The following is a 22,450-nucleotide window of genomic DNA, read 5'->3' as shown; positions in this document are numbered from 1 at the left end:
TGCGGCATGTGGGATCTTCCTGGACCGGGGCACGAACCCTTGTCCCCTGCATCGGCAGGCGGACTCTCAACCACTGCGCCACCAGGGAAGCCCCAAGCTTCATATTTTAGATTGGATTTTCTAGTTATGCTGCCCAAGTGGTGTTATTGCAAAGTATGTAGATAATTTAGTTTTTATTTTTTAATAAATTTATTTTATTTATTTTTGGCTGCATTGGGTCTTCGTTGCTGTGCGTGGGCTTTCTCTAGTTCCAGCGAGCGGGGGCTACTCTTCATGGCGATGCGCGGGCTTCTCATTGCAGTGGCTTCTCTTGTTGCAGACCACAGACTCTAGGCGCGTGGGCCTCAGTTGTGGCTCACGGGCTCTAGAACGCAGGCTCAGTAGTTGTGGCGCACAGGCTTAGTTGCTCCGTGGCATGTGGGATCTTCCCAGACCAGGACTCGAACCCGTGTCCCCAGCATTGGCAGGCGGATTCTTAACCACTGTGCCACCAGGGAAGTCCAAAGTTTCTAGATAATTTAGATATATTGACACTATATTATTTGTTAATTTATATAGATATAGACTTATTTATTTATGAGCCTCTTTAATTTGGAGTTAACATCTTTCCAGGAGGTTATCACTGTGGTGTTAAGCATCACCACCTTCACAGCAAGCTAGAAATCATGGTTTTTCATATAACCATATCTTAGTAAAGTAGACTGACATACCTGAATGCAATTCAGAAAACGTGACAAATGTCTTTTTAAATTCATGAGGCTGCCTATCTTATTGCTGCTCACTTTAGCTGTTCAGTAGTGATGGTGAAAAGGATTTTAGGTCAGGATCATCTTTGCGGTTAGTAGTGATCGATTATCACAGATATTGCTAAAGACTACTGCCTTTGCTATTTAATTTCTTTTGACTTTCTTATTCAACTTAATCATCAACCAGGTTGTCAGTTTGAGTATAAGAAAAGATAGTGGTTTTTGCTGAAGGCACAAAACACTTTATCCTTACTAGTGATATGTTTTCTTATAGTTTGCTTTTTGTAATTAATCCATTTTTCTTTTTTCCTTCTTATTCTACCATTCATCTCACCAAAAATGAAACAAAATTTACCACCAACAAACACAACTCTAGGTTTTAGAGTCTTTGCCAGAAGATGTAGGGTTTAACATAGAAATAAAATGGATCTGCCAACAAAGGGTAAGTCATTTTCCATGTGGCACACTCTTCGTTCCTCCCTCCCCTGTTTCTTTAAATGCATTCATTCCTGTCTTTGTTTTAATGGAATAAATGAAACTGAAATTGTGGCTTCTTCCAGCAAGCACAGTGCTTGTTGGAACTTTGAAGTAAACCATATCTTACACTTACACTAATATTTAAGTTCTTAAAAGTAGTGATGAATGTATTATAGTAGAAATTCTAATTTACATGTGTCTCATGTGCACATTAATATGGATGGTTTCTGGGCACACTTATAAAGTGAACAGTGAGAACTGTGGCCAGTCAGAACTTTATAACTCTGATTAGTTTGGGGTTTTTTTTTTTTAACCCCCTGTCTCAATATATACCTTAAATAAGTGCCTAAGCAGTTTTCTGTTAAGTGGCAGTAGCTAGTAATAATTAATCAGGAAAAGAAGTTTCTGCAGACATGTTTTAAATCACTCTGAAATTTAGTCATTCTTTTGTTCAATAATTATTGAAAAGCTGCTATGCGCCAGGCATTTTCTGAGCTCTGTGCTTACATAGTGAAGAAAACAGAATAAAGCCTTGCCTTCCTGAAACTTAACAGTCTTCTAGTCGAGGAAAACAACTTGGATGTATCAGATGGGGATATGTGTAAATGGATAAGGCTGCATGGTAAGAGGGCTGATTGGGGTGGGGGGACATTGGAAGTAGTTAATCCAGGCATCATGATTGGGCAATCCTGGTATTTGTTCTGGTCAGAATAATCTATAACTGCCCTTAAAGCATGTCTTCTATGTAGCTATTTATGATAAGCCGGTCCTGGCTAACATAACATGCAAGTGCACAACCATGCTTTTTCTAGTAGGTGATTTTTAGTTTTCAGAACTTTTAGAATTACTGTAATGACTAATACTTAAAATTTTTAATATTTGAATATCAACAGGGCTCTTGGTATCTTAGCTATAATTAGAAAATTATTTTTATTATTTATTGAGGGCACTTGATATGCCTAAGACTCAAAGAATGAGATTTTTAACTGGTAATTCTTAATTACCAGGGTTTTTGGGGTAGTGAGTTAGCAAACGAAGTGGAGTCTTTTTGTCCACTTATAGTTTATGAAGATTGCATAAAAATATTTTAAAGTCATGGTAGATTTCAAATTTCCAGAGTTTTAGTTTTTATTTTGTTAACCTCATTAAAGCAAAAATCTTTTGATGTTATAATTGCTTTGTATATAAGTGTCTCTATACCTAATTATGATAATAATTCACACAGGCCTTTGCTTTCTCATCTGTAAAATAAGAGTTGGACTAAATGTTCTCGAGAATTTTTCCTAGCACTGTGATTCTAAGGTATTTAATGACTTTTGTTTTCCTATTCTTCCATATAGGATGGAATATGGGATGGTAACTTATCAACATATTTTGACATGAATCTGTTTTTGGATATAATTTTAAAAACTGTCTTAGAAAATTCTGGGAAGAGGAGAATAGTATTTTCTTCATTTGATGCAGATATTTGCACAATGTGAGTAATTCAGTTTTTTTCTCCTATATGCTTAGACTGTAGCTAGGACTAAGGGCACAGAGATTGTAGTTGGAGGTGGGGAAGTTCCCAGACAAATCAAGTTCCCACCCTTGATTTGTCTTCTCAGTCCCATTGTATATATTCTCTACTGGGATGGCCTCCACACCCGCTGGGTTATAGCACCTCATGCCTTGTGTTTCATTTTACAGATGTATAATATCCTCCTTACCAAATTGTAAGCCCTCAAGGGATTTCTTTTTGCCCATTTCTGAGAATATTTTAACTCTTGTATAGAATAATTTAAATTTTTCTTTTTTTGACTAAAAGGCAATACACATTAATGGTGGTTATATCTCAGTAATGAGTATGCTTTTAAAATTTTGTTTCTTTATATTTTTAGTATTTTCTAAAATTTCAAAACAATATGTTATGGTTATCTCCCCAATGAAAAGTAGTTTTTAAACTGTCTTTTTTAGGGTTCGGCAAAAGCAGAACAAATATCCCATATTATTTTTGACTCAGGGGAAATCTGATATTTACCCTGAACTCATGGACCTCAGATCTCGGACAACCCCCATTGCAATGAGCTTTGCACAGTTTGAAAATCTACTGGTAAGCTGTGGTTGAATATTTTAATATTTGTTTTTTAAAAATGTTTTAGAGCACTAGTAAATAAAGTTATATATTAATTTAACATCTACTTGTTTAGTTTTGACCTATGTATAATGAGCAGGTAGCTCTACTTAAAATGAGGATATTAAATCTCAGACTGAAAAGCAGTTAAATGATCACCACCAACAAAGATTTTCTTGCAGGCCTAGGTTAAGTACGTTTTGTAGTTTAGTTTTCTGAGTGGGTTTTATGAATCATCTAAAATGGTTAGACTGTAAACTTGTTTGATCGCATAAATTGGAAGAAAAAATTCTAACATTTTCTTTCCCTGTCCATTCTGCTTTGCAGCAGGTTCTTATTAGTTATGTATTTTATACATATAATAAGTTTCTCTTTCATGAGTAACTTATCTTTCTTCTTTTAGGGGATAAATGCACATACTGAAGACCTTCTCAGAAACCCATCCTATATTCAAGAGGCAAAAGCTAAGGGACTGGTCATATTCTGCTGGGGTGATGATACCAATGATCCTGAAAACAGAAAGAAATTAAAGGAATTTGGAGTTAATGGTCTAATTTATGATAGGTATTTGTTTTTCATGAAAAATTTTCATGGATTGTTAGAAAAAAAGTAGTAGAATTATCTTAACATTTGTTAGTGGAATTTTTCAAATTTTGAAGTTATACCACAGTCACTTGGGAAGCTTGTTTAAAAATTCAGATGACTGGGCCCTAACCCAGATGTATTGAGTCATCTTGTGGGTGAAGGTGGCCGCCCTAGACCTCTTCTCTATCTACACCAACTTTCTTGGTGATCTCATCCAGTTCTGTGCCTTTTCCTACCTTTGTATATCCCAACTCAAGCCTTTCCCCTGACCTCTAAACTTTTATATCTATCTATCAACGCCTATTCTTCCTATAGACTTCCTGATTTCAGTATAAATGACAACTTTCTTTCCAGTTTCTGAGGCCAGATCCCTGGAGTCTTTCATGATTCTGTTCTTTATCTCATACCCAAATCCAGTCAGACAAAATCAGAATCATGTTGATTCTGTCTTCGAAATATATCCTGAATCCTTTACTGTTGTCACTCTCCACTAAGCCACATCGTTTCTCAGGTGGATTATGAAAGTAACCTGCTTACTGGGACTGCGTCCACTCATGCACCCTGCTGTCCATTATGGGGGCGGGCAGGACTGAAAACTGAAGTCAGATCATGTTACTGCTTAACCTTCCCCCCCTATTCTGTATCTCCTACTGTAAAATCCCACATCCTTACAAGGCCCTACGTGAGATGATCCCCGCCCCCACCCCTAATTGGCCTCCTGCTGTTTCTCTTCTGATAAAGATGTCAGGAAAGACTAAAATGTCACCTTCTTAGTAGGGCCTTCCCCGAATATCCTAATTCAAATCAAAACCTCTACTCACAGTGCACTTCCTGACTTTTCTCTATACATTACCACCACGTGATATATCCATATACATACTATATTTTACTTATTTTCTCCCCAACCTCCTTTCCCATCGCACCCCCAACACACCCCCACAAGCAGAAGCTCCATGAGGGCAAGACTTTGCCTGTTTTGTGCACTGCTGTATCACCAGAGGTTAGATGTAGAAGCTCAAATATTTGTTGAACTAATCTTTTCTTTTTAAATAAACTCCCTGGGTGTTTAGGATGTAAGTCTGAGATCTCAGAGAGATGAAAAGGTTGCTCAGCGTAAAGAAATTTTGGGTTAGAGGGAATGTCATTTGTTCTGCTGAGGGGATTAGTGGGCTTGCTAATGCTTGAGCAGCATCATACAAAGAGTAAGTGATGAAATTGTTACCAGGCCTGCTTTAAAAAATACAGTCGTTGGATTTAGTTTATATTACTGTTTGTTCTATAAAGTTATATCACTTTCTTAATAAAGCTTTTCCCCACCCCAGCTTTTTTGTCTGAATTAGTCTGGTTTTAAAACTGCCACCCGGATAATGCCTGCCTTTTAAAGTGTTTGGTTAATACTGCTTTAAGTGGCATGATTCATAGCTCTTTTTAATAGACGTTTCCAACTTATTAAAGGAAAATTAAAATTTTTAAATTACAATTTGATGGAAGTGCTTTATTTAGCAAATTTTGGGAGAATATTTCTTTCTTGGAGGAGGAGGAGGGGATGATTGCAAATATTTTCAGGCAAGAAAAGTATATTGTGAGATTATACCAGGTATGGCAGTTGTAGGGTATACAAATTTTAGTTAGATCCTTCACTAAAGGGCCTTACTTGGTTGTAGCCAAACACTGACCTTGCAGGGAGAACAGGAAGATACTATGTGATACAAAAGGCCCTAAAGAAAGTAAGTTCTTCCTGGCTCAGGGTCAACAAGAATAATTTTAAAGAGGAAGGATTGAGATGGATTTGGGCAGGGGTGGGGTGGGGTGGGGGGGTTAAATCAGCTTTGACAGGATTTGCATTTTAGGCCGAGGTGCAAGCAGGCACCAGGGCAGGACTGTGTTGAGGGTGTGGAGGATGTTGAGGCAGCCCAGCACTGGCCTCCTGTTCAGACCTGATGAGAGGAGAGGTGGACTGTGTTAGAGTCAAGTCAGTCTTTATTATCTTTGGAAGTTTTTTCTTCTTTTTTCAATTTTAGTCAAAGAACTACATATGTATATATAATCAGCCACACTTATGTGTGTGTTGTGTGTGTGTGTGTGTATATACTTCAAATAGTTCTACAAGACTAACAGTAAAAACCAACAGTCCTGGGAATTCCCTGGCGGTCTGTGGTTAGGACTCTGTGCTTTCACTGCTGAGGGCCCGGGTTCAGTCCCTGGTTGGGAAGCTAAGATCCCACAAGCCACGAGGTGCAGCCAAAAAAAAAATTTAAAAAAACAAACTAGCAGTCCCTTACACCTATCCCTTCCATTGTCTTTAGCTGAATTCCTGTGCCCTAATATTTTTTGGAACTATTTCTTGGTACTTAAGGTGCTTATGCTATTATTTTTTTCATTATCAAATTTAGACCTATAGAAGGTTTGAATGATAGTGATTCAGAACCTTTGTTTCATTTTACATGTGGGAGCATTGTGATGTGTTTTAGTTTATCAAAAACCAATTTGTTCTCTTTTACAAAGGCATTAACACAGATTTTGCATTTAATCGTGGTTTTGTGATATAAGCTGCTATGCTTGATTTGCTGATATTTGGAATTTCTGCATTTGTAGTAATGAGTAAGGTGGCCTTTAATTTACCTTTATCAAATGGTTGTTGTCTAATTTTGGCATGAGGATAATACTTGCCTCGTAGAGTAAATTGAGCAATGTTTCCTCTTTCTATACTGTGTCTGCTCAAATTATTTTTAAAAATTCAGTAACAGACACCCACATTTAAAGAACATTATTATTAGATTTGAACTCCCCTGTGTTCTCCTCTCTAATTCTATGCCCCTACCTCCTCCCATAGATATAACTGATAAGCAAGCAATTACTCTCTTTTAAAAGTTTTTAAATTCTTATATCTATCGCTAAACAATATAACATTTAGTTTTTCATGGCTTTAAGCTTTATTTGTACTCTTTTCCTACTTGTTATATTCTTAAAATCAATCCATTTGTTACGTTTAGCTGTACTTTATTCATCTTCCTGGCTGTATGATTCTACCACAATTTATTCTACTATTGGAGAACACTGAGGTGGTTGCCAGGTTTTTGTTTGTTTGTTTGTTTTTGTTTTGCGGTACGCGGCCCTCTGACTGTTGTGGCCTCTCCCATTGTGGAGCACAGGCTCCCGATGCGCAGGCTCAGCAGCCATGGCTCATGGGCCCAGCCACTTCGCGGCATGTAGGATCTTCCTGGACTGGGGCACGAACCCGTGTCCCCTGCATCGGCAGGTGGACTCTCAACCACTGCGCCACCAGGGAAGCCTTTTTTTTTTTTTTTTTTCAGGTTTTTGCTATTACAGTGTTTGCTGTAAACATCGTTGACCAGCTGTCCTATGGTACGTGTATAAGTTTCTTTAGGGCAGTGACTTAAACCTTTTGACCGCAAAACCAGTTAGAAATGCATTTCACGTTGCAGCCCAGTGCACACATAGATATGTATATCTACAAGTGTGTATCTGAAACTAAATTAAAAAGATAATGCCCCTTGAATATTTTATTTATATGTGTGTGCTTTTTAAATGATTGTGCCACTGGCTCACACCTATTTCAATGCTTTTCTTAACTTTCTGAACTGATTTTGTGACCCACTAGGTCTCTAGCTCAGCATGACAAGACATCCATCCGTGGGTCAGGCATTGGAAGCACAGCAGGAATATGGGTACATGGAGTGGGCTGTTCTGTGCTCATTGGAGCCTCCTACCAGTTCTCAGGAGTAGGCCACCCATAATAAACCTGTCAGGTAGAGTGGACACTGAATCAACACATGTTAAATGGCTCAGGGCACTCTGTCTGTAGGTTTCAAAGCTGGTGGGGTGGGCAGGGGCCCTCCTGGAGTGGTAGCCCTGAGCATACCTGCCCACCCACGCAGGCTCCTCCAGTACATATTGTTTGACTTCTTTGGGCACAGCTGCCATGCTGAGCTACAGTTCTTGTGTCAGACCTTCTGTTTCCTGTAGTCCAAATCTTTTTCTCTTACTTTACTGTCATTTTTATGGAACACATCCTTCAGTATCTTCTTGAGAAAGGATGGAAAGTAAGTGTTTTTGAGGTCTTGTGTGTCTGGAAGTATTGTGGCCAGGCATAAAATTCCATGTTAGAAATCATTTTCCTTTAGACTTTTAAAAGCATTTCTCCATCCTCTTCACAATTCCATTGTGCTGTTAAGGAATGTGAAACCATGTTGATTCCTACTCCCTCACATGTGATTTCTTTGTTTCTTCTCTGGAAGTTTGGAGATTTTTCTCGTCACCAGTGTTCTAAACTTTCATAGAGATGGTCTTGTGGGTCTGGTTTTACCCATCGTGCTGGACACTTGGTAGCCCTTTTAGTCTACTGATACATGTCCTTGAAGATGTGGAATAGTTAGTGAATTATTCCTTTGATTTTTATTTCTTCCATTTTTCTGAGTTTGTTTTTTTTTTCTTTATAGAATCCTTTTGTTGTATATTATACACTCCTGGACGAGACTTAAAATTCTTATCTTTTCTCATATTTTCTATCTTTATCTTTTCCACTTTCAAAGATTTCCTCAACCTTATCTTCCACTCATGCTATTGAGTTTTTCATATCTGCTATTGTGTTTTTAATTTTCAAGAACTGTCCTTTTTTCTCTGGATTCTCTTTTCTATATATAGTTTAAAAATCCTGTTCTCATTTGATGAAAGTACTATTTGAAGGCATTAAGGAACTTTTTAAAAAAAATTTTCTTTTGCTTACTATCTTACCTGTTAGAAGCTTTCCTCAGATATTTAGAAATTCTTGGCTGCTTCTTACGATAAGGAATTAAGATCTAAAAAGCTTGTTGGAAGCTCTGAGCGTGTGAATAGGGCTTATGGGGTTTTACTATGGGGTGATCTGGGTGACCTGTTTGGTCATACATCTGTCAGTAGATTAAAAAACTTTGATTTTTGACTAGTCAGATTCCTCGTAGAAGACGCTATAATATATTCTTAGAGGATACAGGTCTGGTTTCTTGGAGTCAAGTGTGGGAAGAGAGATGGGGGAAGGAGGGCATGTCTGTATTTAGCATGTGTTGTATTTGTACCATCTCTAATATCCCTGATGCTGATGGCCATTTTATAAAATGCCCCAAACTCTCTAACCTGGTCTTGTCCTCCATTCCAGATTTCCTGTTTAATTCTGGAAATAAACCTCAACCAAGTGGGGTAAGAGCAGCCTCCGCAGCAGGGTGTAAGAGGAAGGGAACCACTTGCTGCTGCTCAAGGCTTCATCTCATCGTTCCTCTTTGAGCCCCTTCCTTCCCCCCCAAGATCTACAGAAGTTTGGGGCTGCTTTTAACTCACCCTTTTCATTTTTTCAACTACTGGCTTGTGGTTTGACCTATCCATTCTGCTAACTGAAACACTTTGTTATTACTTAATCCATCTGTTTTCTAGCTTCCAAAATTCTGTTGTACTGTCTCTTTGGTTCTTCTCATGTTCAGTGAATTTTCTTTTAATACCTTTATTTTATTTTTAACACAATATAGGGGGTGAACTTAGATGCTTTTGTTCCGTCGGATACCTTGACCCAGAGGTAACTTTTCATTTTCTTATGTATGTCTTTAACAGGAAGTCTTTATATTAGAATAGTCAAATACTTAATAGAATCAATACTTTAAAAATCTTGTTTAAGAAATTCTTCCCTACTGTGAGGTCATAAAGAGTTAGTTCCTCACATAAATTGTCTGGCTTTCACATTTAAAGCATGAAAGACCTTTCTTTCTCTGCTGATAGGCAATGCTAGCGCTGCCATTGTCACTTGGGGCTTTTTCTGGACTCTCAACTCTAGGTACATCTGCCAGTACTGCATAGCTTTAGCATAATTTTCACACTGGTGAGAAGTCCTTTATTTTATTTTACTTTATTTTATTATTATTTTTTTGGCGGCACCGCATGGCATGCAGGGTCTTAGTTGCCCAACCAAGGATGAAACCCGTGCCCACTGCAGTGGAAGCTTGGAGTCTTTTTTTTGCGAGGGTGGGTATTTTATTTATTTAGTTCCTTATTATCTATTTTATACATATTAGTAATATATGTAAATCCCAGTCTACCTATTCACCCCCCTCCACCCTGCTTTACCCCTTGGTGTCCATACGTTTGTTCTCTACATCTGTGTCTCTATTTCTGCCCTGAAAACAGGTTCATCTGTACCATTTTTCTAGATTTCACATATATGCATTAATATATGATATTTGTTTTTCTCTTTCTGACTTAACTTCACACTGTATGACAGTCTCAAGGTCCATCCACGTCTCTACAAATGACCCAGTTTCGTTCCTTTTTATCTCTGAGTAATATTCCATCGTATATATGTGCCACATTTTCTTTACCCATTCATCTGTCGATGGACACTTAGGTTGTTTCTATGTCCTGGCTATTGTAAATAGAGCTGCAGTGAACATTGGGGTGCATGTTTTTTTTTAATTATGGTTTTCTCTGGGTATATGCCCAGTAGTGGGATTGCTGGGTCATATGATAGTTCTATTTTTAGTTTTTTTAAGGAACCACCATACTGTTCTCCATAGTGGCTGTATCAATTTACATTCCCACCAACAGTCCAAGAGGGTTCCCTTTCTTCCACACCCTCTCCAGCATTTATTGTTCGTAGATTTTTTGATGACCGTTCTGACTGGTGTGAGGTGATACAGCAGTGTAGTTTTGATTTGCATTTCTCTAATTATTAGTCACGTTGCGCATCCTTTCATGTGTTTGTTGGCAATCTGTATATCTTCTTTGGAGAAATGTCTATTTAGGTCTTCTGCCCATTTTTGGATTGGGTTGTTTGTTTTTTTGTTATTGAGCTGCATGAGCTGCTTGTAAATCTTGGAGATGAATCCTTTATCAGTTGCTTCATTTGCAAATATTTTCTCCCATTCTGAGGGTTGTTTCTTTGTCTTGTTTCTGGTTTCCTTTGCTGTGCAAAAGCTTTGAAGTTTCATTAAGTCCCATTTATTTATTTTGTTTTTATTTCCATTTCTCTAGGAGCTGGGTCAAAAAGGGTCTTGCTGTGATTTATGTCATAGAGTGTTCTGCCTGTTTTCCTTTAAGAGTTTGATAGTGTCTGACCTTACATTTACGTCTTTATTCCTTTTTGAGTTTATTTTTGTGTATGGTGTTAGGGACTGTTCTAATTTCATTCTTTTACATTCAGCTGTCCAGTTTTCCCAGCACCACTTATTGAAGACACTGTGTCTTTTCTCCATTGTATATCCTTGCCTCCTTTGTCATAGATTAGTTGACCATAGGTGTGTGGGTTTATCTCTGGGCTTTCTGTCCTGTTCCATTGATCTGTATTTCTGTTTTTGTGCCAGTACCATATTGTCTTGATTACTGTAGCTTTGTAGTATAGTCTGAAGTCAGGGAGTCTGATTCCTCCAGCTCCATTTTTTTCCCTCAAGATTGCTTTGGCTATTCGGGGTCTTTTGTGTCTCCATACAGATTTTAAGATTCTTTGTTCTAGTTCTGTAGAAAATGTCACTGGTAATTTGATAGGGATTGTACTGAATCTGTGGATTTCTTTGGGTACTATAGTCATTTTGACAATATTGATTCTTCCAATCCAAGAACATGGTATATCTTACCATCTGTTTGTGTTGTCTTTGATTTCTTTCATCACTGTCATATAGTTCTGTGAGTATAAGTCTTTTGCCTCCTTAGGTAGATTTATTCCTAGGTATTTTATTCTTTTTGTTGCAGTGGTGAATGGGATTGTTCCCTTAATTTCTTTCTGATTTTTTCATCATTAGTGTATAGGAGTGCAAGAGATTTCTGTACATTAATTTTGTATCCTGCTACTTTAACAAACTCATTGATTAGCCCTGATAGTTTTCTGGTGACATCTTTAGGATTTTCTGTGTATAGTATCATGTCATCTGCAAACTGACAGTTTTACTTCTCTTTTCCGATTTGGATTCCTTTTATTTCGTTTTCTTCTCTGATTGCCATGGCTAGGAATTCCAAAACTATGTTGAATAAAAGTAGCAAGAGTGGACATCCTTGTCTTGTTCCTGATCTTAGAGGAGATGCTTTCAGTTTTTGACCATTGAGAATGATGTTTGCTATGGGTTTGTCATATATGGTCTTTATTATGTTGAGGTAGTTTCTCTCTATGCCCACTTTCTGGAGTTTTTATCATAAATGGGTGTTGAATTTTGCAAAAGCCTTTCATGCATCTATTGAGATGATCATATGGCTTTTCTCCTTCAATTAGTTAATATGGTGTATCACATTGATTGATTTGCATATATTGAAGAATCCTTGCATCCCTGGGATAAATCCCACTTGATCATGGTGTATGATCCTTTTAATGTTTTGTTGGATTCTGTTTGCTAGTATTTTGTTGAGGATTTTTGCATCTGTATCAGTGATACTGGTCTGTAATTTTCTTTTTTTGTAATACCCTTGTCTGGTTTTGGTATCAGGGTGATGGTGGCTTCATTAGAATGAGCTTAGGAGTGTTCCTTCCTCTGCAGTTTTTTGGAAGAGTTTGAGAAAGGTGGGTGTTAGCTCTTCTCTAAATGTTTGATAGAAGCCATCTGGTCCTGGACTTGTGTTTCTTGGAAGATTTTTAATCACACTTTCAATTTCATTACTTGTGATTGGTCTGTTCATATTTTCTATTTCTTCCTGGTTTACTCTTGGAAGGTTATACCTTTCTAAGAATTTGTCCATTTCCTCCAGGTTGTCAGTTTTATTGGCATATAGTTGTTTGTAGTAGTCTCATGATGCTTTTTATTTCTGTGGTGTCCGTTGTAACTTCTCCTTTTTCATTTCTAATTTTATTGATTTGAGTCCTCTCTCTCTTGATGAGTCTGGCTAAAGGTTTATCAAGGTTGTTTTATCTTCCCAAAGAACCAGATTTTAGTTTTATTAATCTTTGCTTTTTTTTTTTTTTTTTTTTTTTTTTTGTGGTACGCGGCCCTCTCACTGTTGTGACCTCTCCTGTTGAGCACAGGCTCTGGATGCACAGGCTTAGCAGCCATGGCTCACAGGCCCAGCCGCTCCACGGCATGTGGGATCTTCCCAGACCGGAGCATGAACCCATGTCCCCTGCATCAGCAGGTGGACTCTCAACCACTGCACCACCAGGGAAGCCCTTTGCTATTGTTTTGTTACTATTTTATTTATTTCTGCTCTGATCTTAATGATTTCTTTCCTTCTACTAACTCTGGGTTTTGTTTGTTCTTCTTTCTCTAGTTCCTCTAGGTAAAACGTTAGATGTTTATTTGAGATTTTTCTTGTTTCTTGAGGTAGGATATATTGCTATAAACTTCCCTCTTAGAACTGCTTTTGCTGCATCCCATAGGTTTTGGATCATCGTGTTTTTGTTTTCATTTGTCTGTATGTATTTTTTGATTTCCTCTTTGATTTCTTCAGTGATCTCTTGTTTATTTACTAGTATTTAGCCTCTGTGTGTTTATGGCTTTTACATATTTTCCCTCTAATTGATTTCTAATCTCATAGTGTTATGGTCAGAAAAGATGCTTGATATGATTACAGTTTTCTTAAATTTACCAAGGTGTGATTTATGACCGAAGATGTGATCTATCCTTCAGAATGTTCCATGTGCACTTGAAATGAAAGTGTAATCTGCTGTTTTCAGATGGAATGTCCTATAAATATCAATTAAATCTATCTGGCCTATTGTGTTTCTTTATTAATTTTCTGTCTGGATGATCTATCCATTGGTGTAAGTGAGGTGTTAAAGTCCCCCACTATTACTGTGTTACTGTTGATTTCCTCTTTTATAGCTGTTAGCAGTTGCCTTATGTATTGAGGTGCTCCTATGTTGGGTGCGTATATATTTGTAATTGATCTTGGATTGATCCCTTGATCATTATGTAGTGTCCTTCCTTGTCTCTTGTAACATTCTTTATTTTAAAGTCTATTTTATCTGATATGAGTATTGCTCCTCCAGCTTTCTTTTGATTTCCATTTGCATGGAATATCTTTTTCCATCCCCTCACTTTCAGTCTGTATGTGTGCCTAGGTCTGAAGTGGGTCTCCTGTAGGCAGCATATATATAGTCTTGTATTTTTTATCTATTCAGCAAGCCTGTGTCTTTTGCTTGCAGCATTTAATCCATTTACATTTAAGGTAATTATCGATATGTATGTTCCTATTACCATTTTCTTAATTGTTATGGGTTTGTTTTTGTAGGTCCTTTTCTTCTCTTGTGTTTCCCACTTAGAGAAGTTCCTTTAGCCTTTGTGTAGAGCTGGTTTGGTGGTGCTGAATTCTCTTAGCTTTTGCTTGTCTGTAAAGCTTTTAATTTCTCTGTCAAATCTGAATTAGATCCTTGCTGGGTAATCTTGCTTGTAGGTTCTTCCCTTTTATCACTTTAAACATATCGTGGCACTCCCGTCTGGCTTCCAGAGTTTCTGCTGAGAAATCAGCTGTTAACCTTATGGGAGTTCCCTTGTATGTTATTTGTCAGTTTTCCCTTGTTGCTTTTAGTAATTTGTCTTTGTCTTTAATTTTTGTCAATTTTTAAAATTTTAAATCTTGTCAGTTTTTGTCAATTTGATTACTATGTGTCTTGGTGTGTTTCTCCTTGGGTTTATCCTGCCTGGGACTCTCTGTGCTTCCTGGACTTGGGAGGCTGTTTCCTTTCCCATGTTAGGGAAGTTTTCGACTATAATCTCTTCAGATATTTTCTCGGGTCCTTTCTTTCTCTCTTCTCCTTTTGGGACCCCTATAATAAGAATGTTGGTGCGTTTAATGTTGTACCAGAGGTTTCTTGGGCTGTCTTCATTTCTTCTCATTTTTTATTCTGTTCCGCGGCGGTGAATTTCACCCTTCTGTCTTCTAGGTCACTTATCTGTTCTTCTGCCTTAGTTATTCTGGTATTGATTCCTTCTAGTGTATTTTTCATTTCAGTTACTGTATTCATCTCTGTTTGTTTGTTCTTTAATTCTTCTAGGTCTTTGTTAAACATTTCTTGCATCTTCTCAATCTTTGCCTGCATTCTTTTTCCAAGGTCCTGGGTCATCTTCACTATCATTATTCTGAATTCTTTTTCTGGACAGTTACCTGTCTCCACTTCATTAAATTGTTTTTCGGGGGTTTTATCTTGTTCCTTCAACTGGGACATAGTCCTCTGCCTTTTCATTTTGTCTGTCTTTCTTTGATATTGGTTTTTCTTCCACAGGCTGCAGGATTGTAGTTCTTCTTGCTTCTGCTGTCTGCCTCTTGTGGGTGAGGCTATCTAAGAGGCTTGTGCAAGCTTCCTGATGGGAGGGACTAGTGAGCTGGGTTTTGCTCTGGTGGGCAGAGCTCAGTAAAACTTTAATCCACTTGTTTGCTGATGGGTGGTGCTGAGTTCCCTCTCTGTTGGTTGTTCGGCCTGAGTCCACCCAGCACTGGAGCCTACAGGCTCTTTGGTACGGCTAATTGTGGGCTCTGTGAGGGCTCACACCAATGAGTACTTCCCAGAACTTCTGCTCCCAGTATCCTGTCCCCGTGGTGAGCCACAGCCACCCCCCCGCCTCTGCAGGACACCCTCCCAACTCTAGCAGGTGGGTCTGATTCAGTCTCCTGTGAGGTTACTGCTCGTTTCCCCTGGGTCCTTGTGCACACACTACTTTGTGTGTGCCCCCCAAGAGTGGAGTCTCTGTTTCCCCAGTCCTGTCGAAGTCCTGCAGTCAAATCCCCTGGCCTTCAAAGTCTGATTCTCAGGGGATTCCTTCTCTCGTTGCCAGACCCCCAGGTTGGGAAGCCTGACATGGGGCTCAGAACCTTCACTCCAGTGGGTGGACTTCTGTGGTGTAATTGTTCAGTTTGTGAGTCGCCCACCCAGCGATTATGGGATTTGATTTCATTGTGATTGAGCCCCTCCTACCATCTCATTGCAGCTTCTCCTTTGTCTTTGGGGTGTCTTTTTTGGTGAGTTCCAGTGTCTTCCTGTTGAGAATTGTTCAGCAGTTAGTTGTACTTCTGGTGCTGTCGCAAGAGAGAGTGAGTGCACGTCCTTCTCCTCCACCATCTTGAACCAATCCGGAAGCTTGGAGTGTTAACCACTGGGACTTCCACGGAAGTCCCGAGCAGTCCTTTTCATCTTGATCTTCAGTGCTTTGAAGTCAGAACTGGATATGAATTCCAGCTCTACCATGTAGTAACTTTCCATCCGTCAAATGAGGCATTGTTGATTGATTAACTTGGAGAAAAGATACTTGAAGAATCACTAATCTACAGATTTCACATTCTATCAATTTATAATCAGCTCTTTTGCTTCAGGGGTACAAAAGGCAGTGATGCTCTTCTGGATTATTGGAAAGACTGGGAGAAGAGAAATATTTTTGAATAGAACTGATGCTTATATCTTTTAAAGAAAAAATAAGAGGACTCTCTAGTATAGGTGTTTTAGGCATTCGGTAAGCAAATTCTCCTGAAAAAGTTAAGTCAGGTCCTAAGTAAACCATAAAATTACCATATTTTATGTTTTGTGTTTTTTTCATCACAGGATATATGATTGGATGCCTGAACAGCCAAATATATTCCAAGTGGAGCAGTTGGAACGTCTGAAGCAAGAATTGCCAGAGCTTAAGAGCTGTTTGTGTCCCACTGTTAGCCGCTTTGTCCCCTCGTCTTTTTGTGGGGAGCCTGACATCCATGTGGATGCCAATGGCATAGATAATGTGGAGAATGCTTAGTGTTTATTGGGCGGAGACCATTCGGGGCATGCATCGCTGTTCTGGGTATTCACTTTTCATCACTGAGCATTGTTTATCTATGCCTTTTAGGTTTTCAGTCCAGTGAAGCAATAATGAAGTATTTTAATATTTCACTACAGTTCTTGCTAGAATTTCAAGTATTCTATTTAAATCACTTGGCCAGGTATAATTACCAGTCAGTCTCTTTACAATGAAAAAATTTATTGGTTGGTAAATATTTTAAACTAAATATGTAAGTTATAATATTAAACAAATATTCATTAAAAACATAACACTTTGAAATTAACTATACAAATATCTCATATTTACACTTATTACAGCTTCTCATTTGATCAGGTCTGAAATATTTAGCACTCAAGGAACATGACTATGCATAATTATACCTGACCATGGGAAAAATAAGTACCTCAAATGCATGCATTTGCACTGGTGATTCCAACTGCACAAACCTTTGTGCCATCTGTGTATTTTTGACATGAATTGACATTCACACCATTTTCATTCAGTATGAACCTTGAGGCTGCTGCCATTTCCCCACTTAACCAAACCAATGCCTGTGTAAATAGCCTAGAGGTGATCCTTGAAAACTTGTTTCATAAATCTTTCAAAAGTTGTTTTGCATAAATATTAAAATTTCAAAAAGCTGCAGGGTAACTTAATGTATAAAGTATTAAAAGAATGGATTGAAGACTTAGTACAGTAGATGATAATGTATGAATTCTGTTGAATGCATGCTTTTTGTTTTAAGCATGAGGTAGTACACGTTTACTGTAAGTCCTTGCATCTGTGGTGCTAGGTGAGTGTGAGAAGGTGTCAAGGACAGAAAAATAATTTGCCTAAAAAAAAAAAAAGGAAAAAAAAAGCCTATTTGTAGGCATTTTAAATATGCTTAAGTGTCTCTCACTACCTATTACACACCGTTGCTTTATGGGTTTGTTTTGTGTGTGTGTTGTACGGTAGTTAAATCTCTGTGCAGAAAAATAAATGTCCTGAATTCTTATATCGGTATTCTTTATTGGTTAATGAATATCATGCATGTAATTTATTTAGAAATGCAGAAGATTCTATTAAATGTATATGCATGTCGTTAGGATTATACCAAGGTTTCTTTCATTAGAAGCAGATTGTTTTGGCATAACTGTAACTTATGAATGAATGTTGAATAAAATACACAGATTTATTTTCTTCATTATAAAATGAAATTTCAAGAAGGTGTTACTTTTATAGCATTGGTTCTATATTATTATTATGAGAAATTGGAATTTAGTGTCTACTCTGCAAGGATGGCTTATTTGCATATACCTTTTATTGCATGTTCCTCACTAGGCAGTTTATTCATGTATTGACATGATTTGGTAGTAGCTGAGAACCTGAAACTTGGATTATATATTTGTATCTTTTTATTTTTTTAAGCCAAGCAATGCAGCTTTGGTCAGATCTAAATTGTGTGAAGATAGGCTTTAAAAGCCTATGGTATTGTGTTTGTAACACTGATATTTAATGGAAAATAGTTTAGGAAATGGAGTCTTCTGCAGGGGTTTTATATACTTTTCTCATGTTGAAAGAGATTTTCCATCACTTGATGTGAATTAGGCACTTTTAGAAAACTCCTGAAAAAGAATTACTTTTCTTGATCTGCAGACCTGGTACAGTACAATTACCATTACCTTACAGTAACTTGATTAGCCATATGTGTATTTCAAGTCGTGTTTGTTTGCTCCTCCCCTGTGCCTTTCCAGTTCCAGCTCCATTTTGAAGATCTGCAGATCATGAAAAAACAGGAAAGGAAGTGATGTGGGGGTCAGTTTCCTGAACTGTGTAATTTGCTGAGAAGAGCTTACAGCCATTGCTTATGACAAGGACAGAACCTCACTGCTCAGTTTCTTTCCTGTCTCTTCCTGACCTTATAAACACCAGGGTTAGTGGATGATTAACTCATAGCAAGCAGTGGCTCTCGTTTTTATAGGACTAGGTCCTGGCTTCCATATCACTAGCTATTGCCTTGTATACTCTGCTCCAGCTACACTGTACCTGTGCTAGGCCCTAGCCACGCCATATTCCTACACTACTTCCTGTCTGTAGCCATGTGACCTCGGCCTGGAAGCCTTCTTTTTCCTTGATACTTTCTCCCTGCCAAACTCATTTCTCCTTAAGCCATTCATTGACCTCTCTCCGCTGCACCCTTGCCAAAACTTAAGAAGGGATGAATCCACCTTTTCTACTCCATGGCCCAATGTTCATTCCTTGATCATGCCATGTATCATAGCACACTTTAGGTAGACATAGTTGAGGTTTGTCTCACCAGGCTGCAGGCACTTCAGGGGCAGGGACCTTGTCTTACAAATTTTTATTTCCACAGTGCATGAAACATAGTAGAAACTAAACTTTGGAATTGTGGGGATAATTTGTATCAAATGTCTTTTTGAATTAAGAGATTTAGTTATGTTTACTAAGAATGTAAAGTTTGAATTGGTTTACATTTGGCAGTTGGAACAGTTCATTGATGTCAGTTTTAAATGTAGAGGTATAATGTTAAATTATTTTATATTTTCTGGAAACTGAGTGAAATGTTTGATAAAATGCTGCCATTGTTCTCTGATAATTCCACTGTCCGGAATTACGTACTGTAACCGCCTGGATGTAAATGTGAGGAATACAGCTCATTGCTGTGTCAGTGGTGCCTGAGGGCAGCCACAGCCACCTGTGACCTCACTCCCATTGCTCCTTGTGACACTCGTCTTTCTTCTCCCCTCTGAAGCCCATGCTTAGGCCTACCTCAGCACCGCTTTCCTTGTCTTCCTTCTGCGTTCAGCTCAGGTGCCACCTCTTCCAAAAAACATTCCTCAGCTCATGATGCAAACAAGTACAGACAGCCTCTAAATCTTACCAGTTTTATTTTCAGCCTGGGTTATAAACCCAGACAAGTTAACTGACTTACCGGGTTGGGACTAGAACTGGGCTTTGTGACTCCTAAACCCGTGTTCTTATACAATGCTGCCTTCTGAATTTTTGTGGCATTCTTTAGCATATGCTTTCTTGTAGTCCCACTTTTTATGTGCCTGTTATATTTCCCTAATAAGATTGTAAGCCCCTTAAGGGCAAGGACTTCATTGCATTTCTAGCACTACCATAGTGTTCTATACTTAGTTATGAACTAGATAAATAAATGGTGGTGAATACAATCCTAGTTTCTTAACTCAGATTGTTTCACAATATACATATGTTTTCATATGGTGTGCGTGGCCGTGTTGTCTGGAGTGTGTGTGCTTGCATGTGCATGTACGTTGGCATGTTTACACATGGAGTTCTCACTCTACCCGTTTCTTGGGGTCACATAGTTAAGGGGTTACCACAACCAATTTTCTACTCCATGCTGAATGGGGACAGTCACAGGAATAAGTGGCAGATAAGGTACAGTTTTCCGCCAGGCCTTGTCCCTTTCTAGGGCAGTACACCTAAATCCTGCAGCCGGTGCCCCTTAAGTGAAGCAGGTACTGCCTCAGGTAGAACTTGCGTGACCTGTGGGGGGGCGCTGTTTCATGAGTCTTGAGGGACCATCATTGTCCTTTGTGCCTTGACTCACCACATCTTGACTGCATTTTGTTTTTCACATTATTCCTGGTTTGGTACTCTAGGTTGACAGTGGAGTCCTGTTAATTTAGATTTGGATACAAGTGATTTACTCCTTTATGTTTTAGGTTTGGATCATGTGCTTTTGGGGTAGAAAGCAAAGTATGCATATTAGAAATACTGCATTATTTGGTGTTCATGAGTGAAAATTTATTGAAATATCTCAGTGGGTTTATATAGTTTGAGAAATGGATGTGAAATGTTTAAAAAAGTAAGAGAGCATGTGATTAACATCACAGGAGTATGTGTTGGAGGTAAGAAGGAGAGCTCATGGATTGGAGCAAAGACTTCATGAGGCTCTCAAGCCCTTGCAGAATGGGGTGGAGGTCAGAAGTTGTGAAGCAGTTTGGGGCACAGCCTTTGTAAATTCACAGGCCAGAGTAGTATTGTGTTCAGAGAGGATCAAGGGGCCATCACAACAGTGGAAAGGATTTTGGGATGTCAGAGACTTTGCATCCTTGCAGGAGATAAAATTTTATTGGTGATTTTAAAGGAAAATGACATTAAGATGAAATGTGTTTTCAAATAATGAAGAAAGTAATATTAGTACAGGAATAATAATAAAAGAAGTACAGAGATTAACTTGTCTAGTCCTCTACTAAATTGATCCAAACGTACGTCTACTTGTTTCCTCAGATAGAAAACAGAAACGCAGGTGGGATGGGTGAACTTCTGAAACTTACTTGCAAAGCCAAATTATATAATTTCACAGAAAACTAAAACCTAGTAAAAGTTCCATGGCTTCCCATGATTTCAAATGTGTCTCTCTGCAGCCCAGACCTCTCCTAAGCTCCAGATTCATATATCCAGCTGTCACCACTTCTCTACTTGGAGTTCTAATGGGCATCTCACATTTAATGTACCTCAACAAAACTCTTTTCCCCTCCTTTCACCAAACCTGCTCCCATCCCACCTCCTCTAGTGTGCTGTATCTCAGTAAGTGCCATTATTTTCCTATTTCCTTGTGATTAGTACAACTTTTAACTATGATATGTAATAGGTCAGTGGTCCATTTATCCTTTTTCAATTTTTAAAAACTTCACATATTTTGTTTAATAACACAAGAATCACCTTTTCAAGCCAACAAAGTCCCCTTGAGATCTTGATCAGTGTTGGATTGATTTTCTAGATTAATGTGAGGGAAGGTTTAGTATTTAAAAATATGACATCTAAATATTTAGAGCACAGGTGTGTTTCCATTCAGAATTTTTATGTCCTCCTGTAGGTGTTGTATACTGTTTAGGTGTTGTATACTTTTTTTAAGTTTATTTTAAACACTACTTTCCTTAAATACGTTCTTCACTAATAATTAGCAGTTAATTTTTATCTTATCTAGCTACTTTGCTGAATTCAATTAGTCAAAATAGTTATGTATTAAGTCTCTGGGATTTTCTAAATAGATAAATTTGATCTGCAAATGTGTTTTTCTGATTTTAAGTAACAGCTCTTTATCTTGCCTTGTTTCATTAGCTAATAACAGTTGTAGGCATCCTTGTTTTTTTTCTTGCCTATCATAGGAAGTAAGTATGATGGCTGCTGAAGTTTCTAGTAGGTGACCTTTATCAAGTTAAGAAATGTTCCTTTTCTCCTTAGTTTGCTAAAGGATCTCTTCCCCCCCCACCCTTGACCCCCAAGGGATACGTTTTGAATTTATCCAGTGAGTTTTTGAAGATTTAGAATATAATTCTAGTTGTTATTTGTGAATTTTAATGTAGTGAATGATGCTAATATATTTTCTGAATTTGGATTACCTTTTAGTAAGTGGTATAAATGTATTTATGAACTTCTGATTTGCTAGTTTGTTTAGGATTTATTATCTACACTCATAAATGAGATTGACTTAGTTTTCTTATGCTATTATGTCTAGTTTAAGAGACCTTTGGGATAGCCTTATAAAATGAGTAAGCTCTTCAGGTTTTTCTATTTTGTCAAACAGTTTATATGTTGTGAGAGTCATCTATTCATTGAAAGGTTAGGTAAACTCTCCTATGTGCATATTTTCAAGTGTTTTTTACTGCCCTTACAGTTTCTTCTTTAGTTATTGCCTGTTCATTACTTCTCTTAAATTTAGTTTTAAAAATTCTACCTAATTTTGATTTATTTATACCTTCTTGAGTTGAATCTACCTCAATATTAAATACAATGGAATAATAGAACTGATCTTAGACAAATATTGTTTTAATGGAAATGGAACAAGA

The 22,450-nt window shown here is 37.9% G+C and overlaps 1 protein-coding gene across 3 annotated transcripts in view; it reads left to right on the top strand.

Annotated features, from left to right (window-relative positions):
• Window positions 1-17,622, top strand: part of GPCPD1 (glycerophosphocholine phosphodiesterase 1) — a 60,894-nt gene extending 43,272 nt beyond the window's left edge. For all 3 annotated transcript variants that reach the window (XM_029220016.1, XM_029220015.1, XM_029220017.1), the window contains 5 exons: window positions 1,123-1,188; window positions 2,564-2,700; window positions 3,177-3,312; window positions 3,737-3,897; window positions 16,412-17,622. In XM_029220016.1, the coding sequence (XP_029075849.1) occupies window positions 1,123-1,188; window positions 2,564-2,700; window positions 3,177-3,312; window positions 3,737-3,897; window positions 16,412-16,601 (690 nt within the window). In that variant the 3' untranslated portion in view covers window positions 16,602-17,622. The remainder of the gene's footprint in view (window positions 1-1,122; window positions 1,189-2,563; window positions 2,701-3,176; window positions 3,313-3,736; window positions 3,898-16,411) is intronic.
• The last annotated feature ends 4,828 nt before the right edge of the window (window positions 17,623-22,450 follow it).

The sequence above is a fragment of the Monodon monoceros genome, unplaced genomic scaffold (genome assembly GCF_005190385.1).
Source record: "Monodon monoceros isolate NGI ecotype Baffin Bay Population unplaced genomic scaffold, NGI_Narwhal_1 Super_Scaffold_13, whole genome shotgun sequence".
Classification (NCBI taxonomy): domain Eukaryota; kingdom Metazoa; phylum Chordata; class Mammalia; order Artiodactyla; family Monodontidae; genus Monodon; species Monodon monoceros.
Note: the sequence above shows the minus strand (reverse complement) of the source record. Positions and strands in the feature narration are given on the sequence as shown.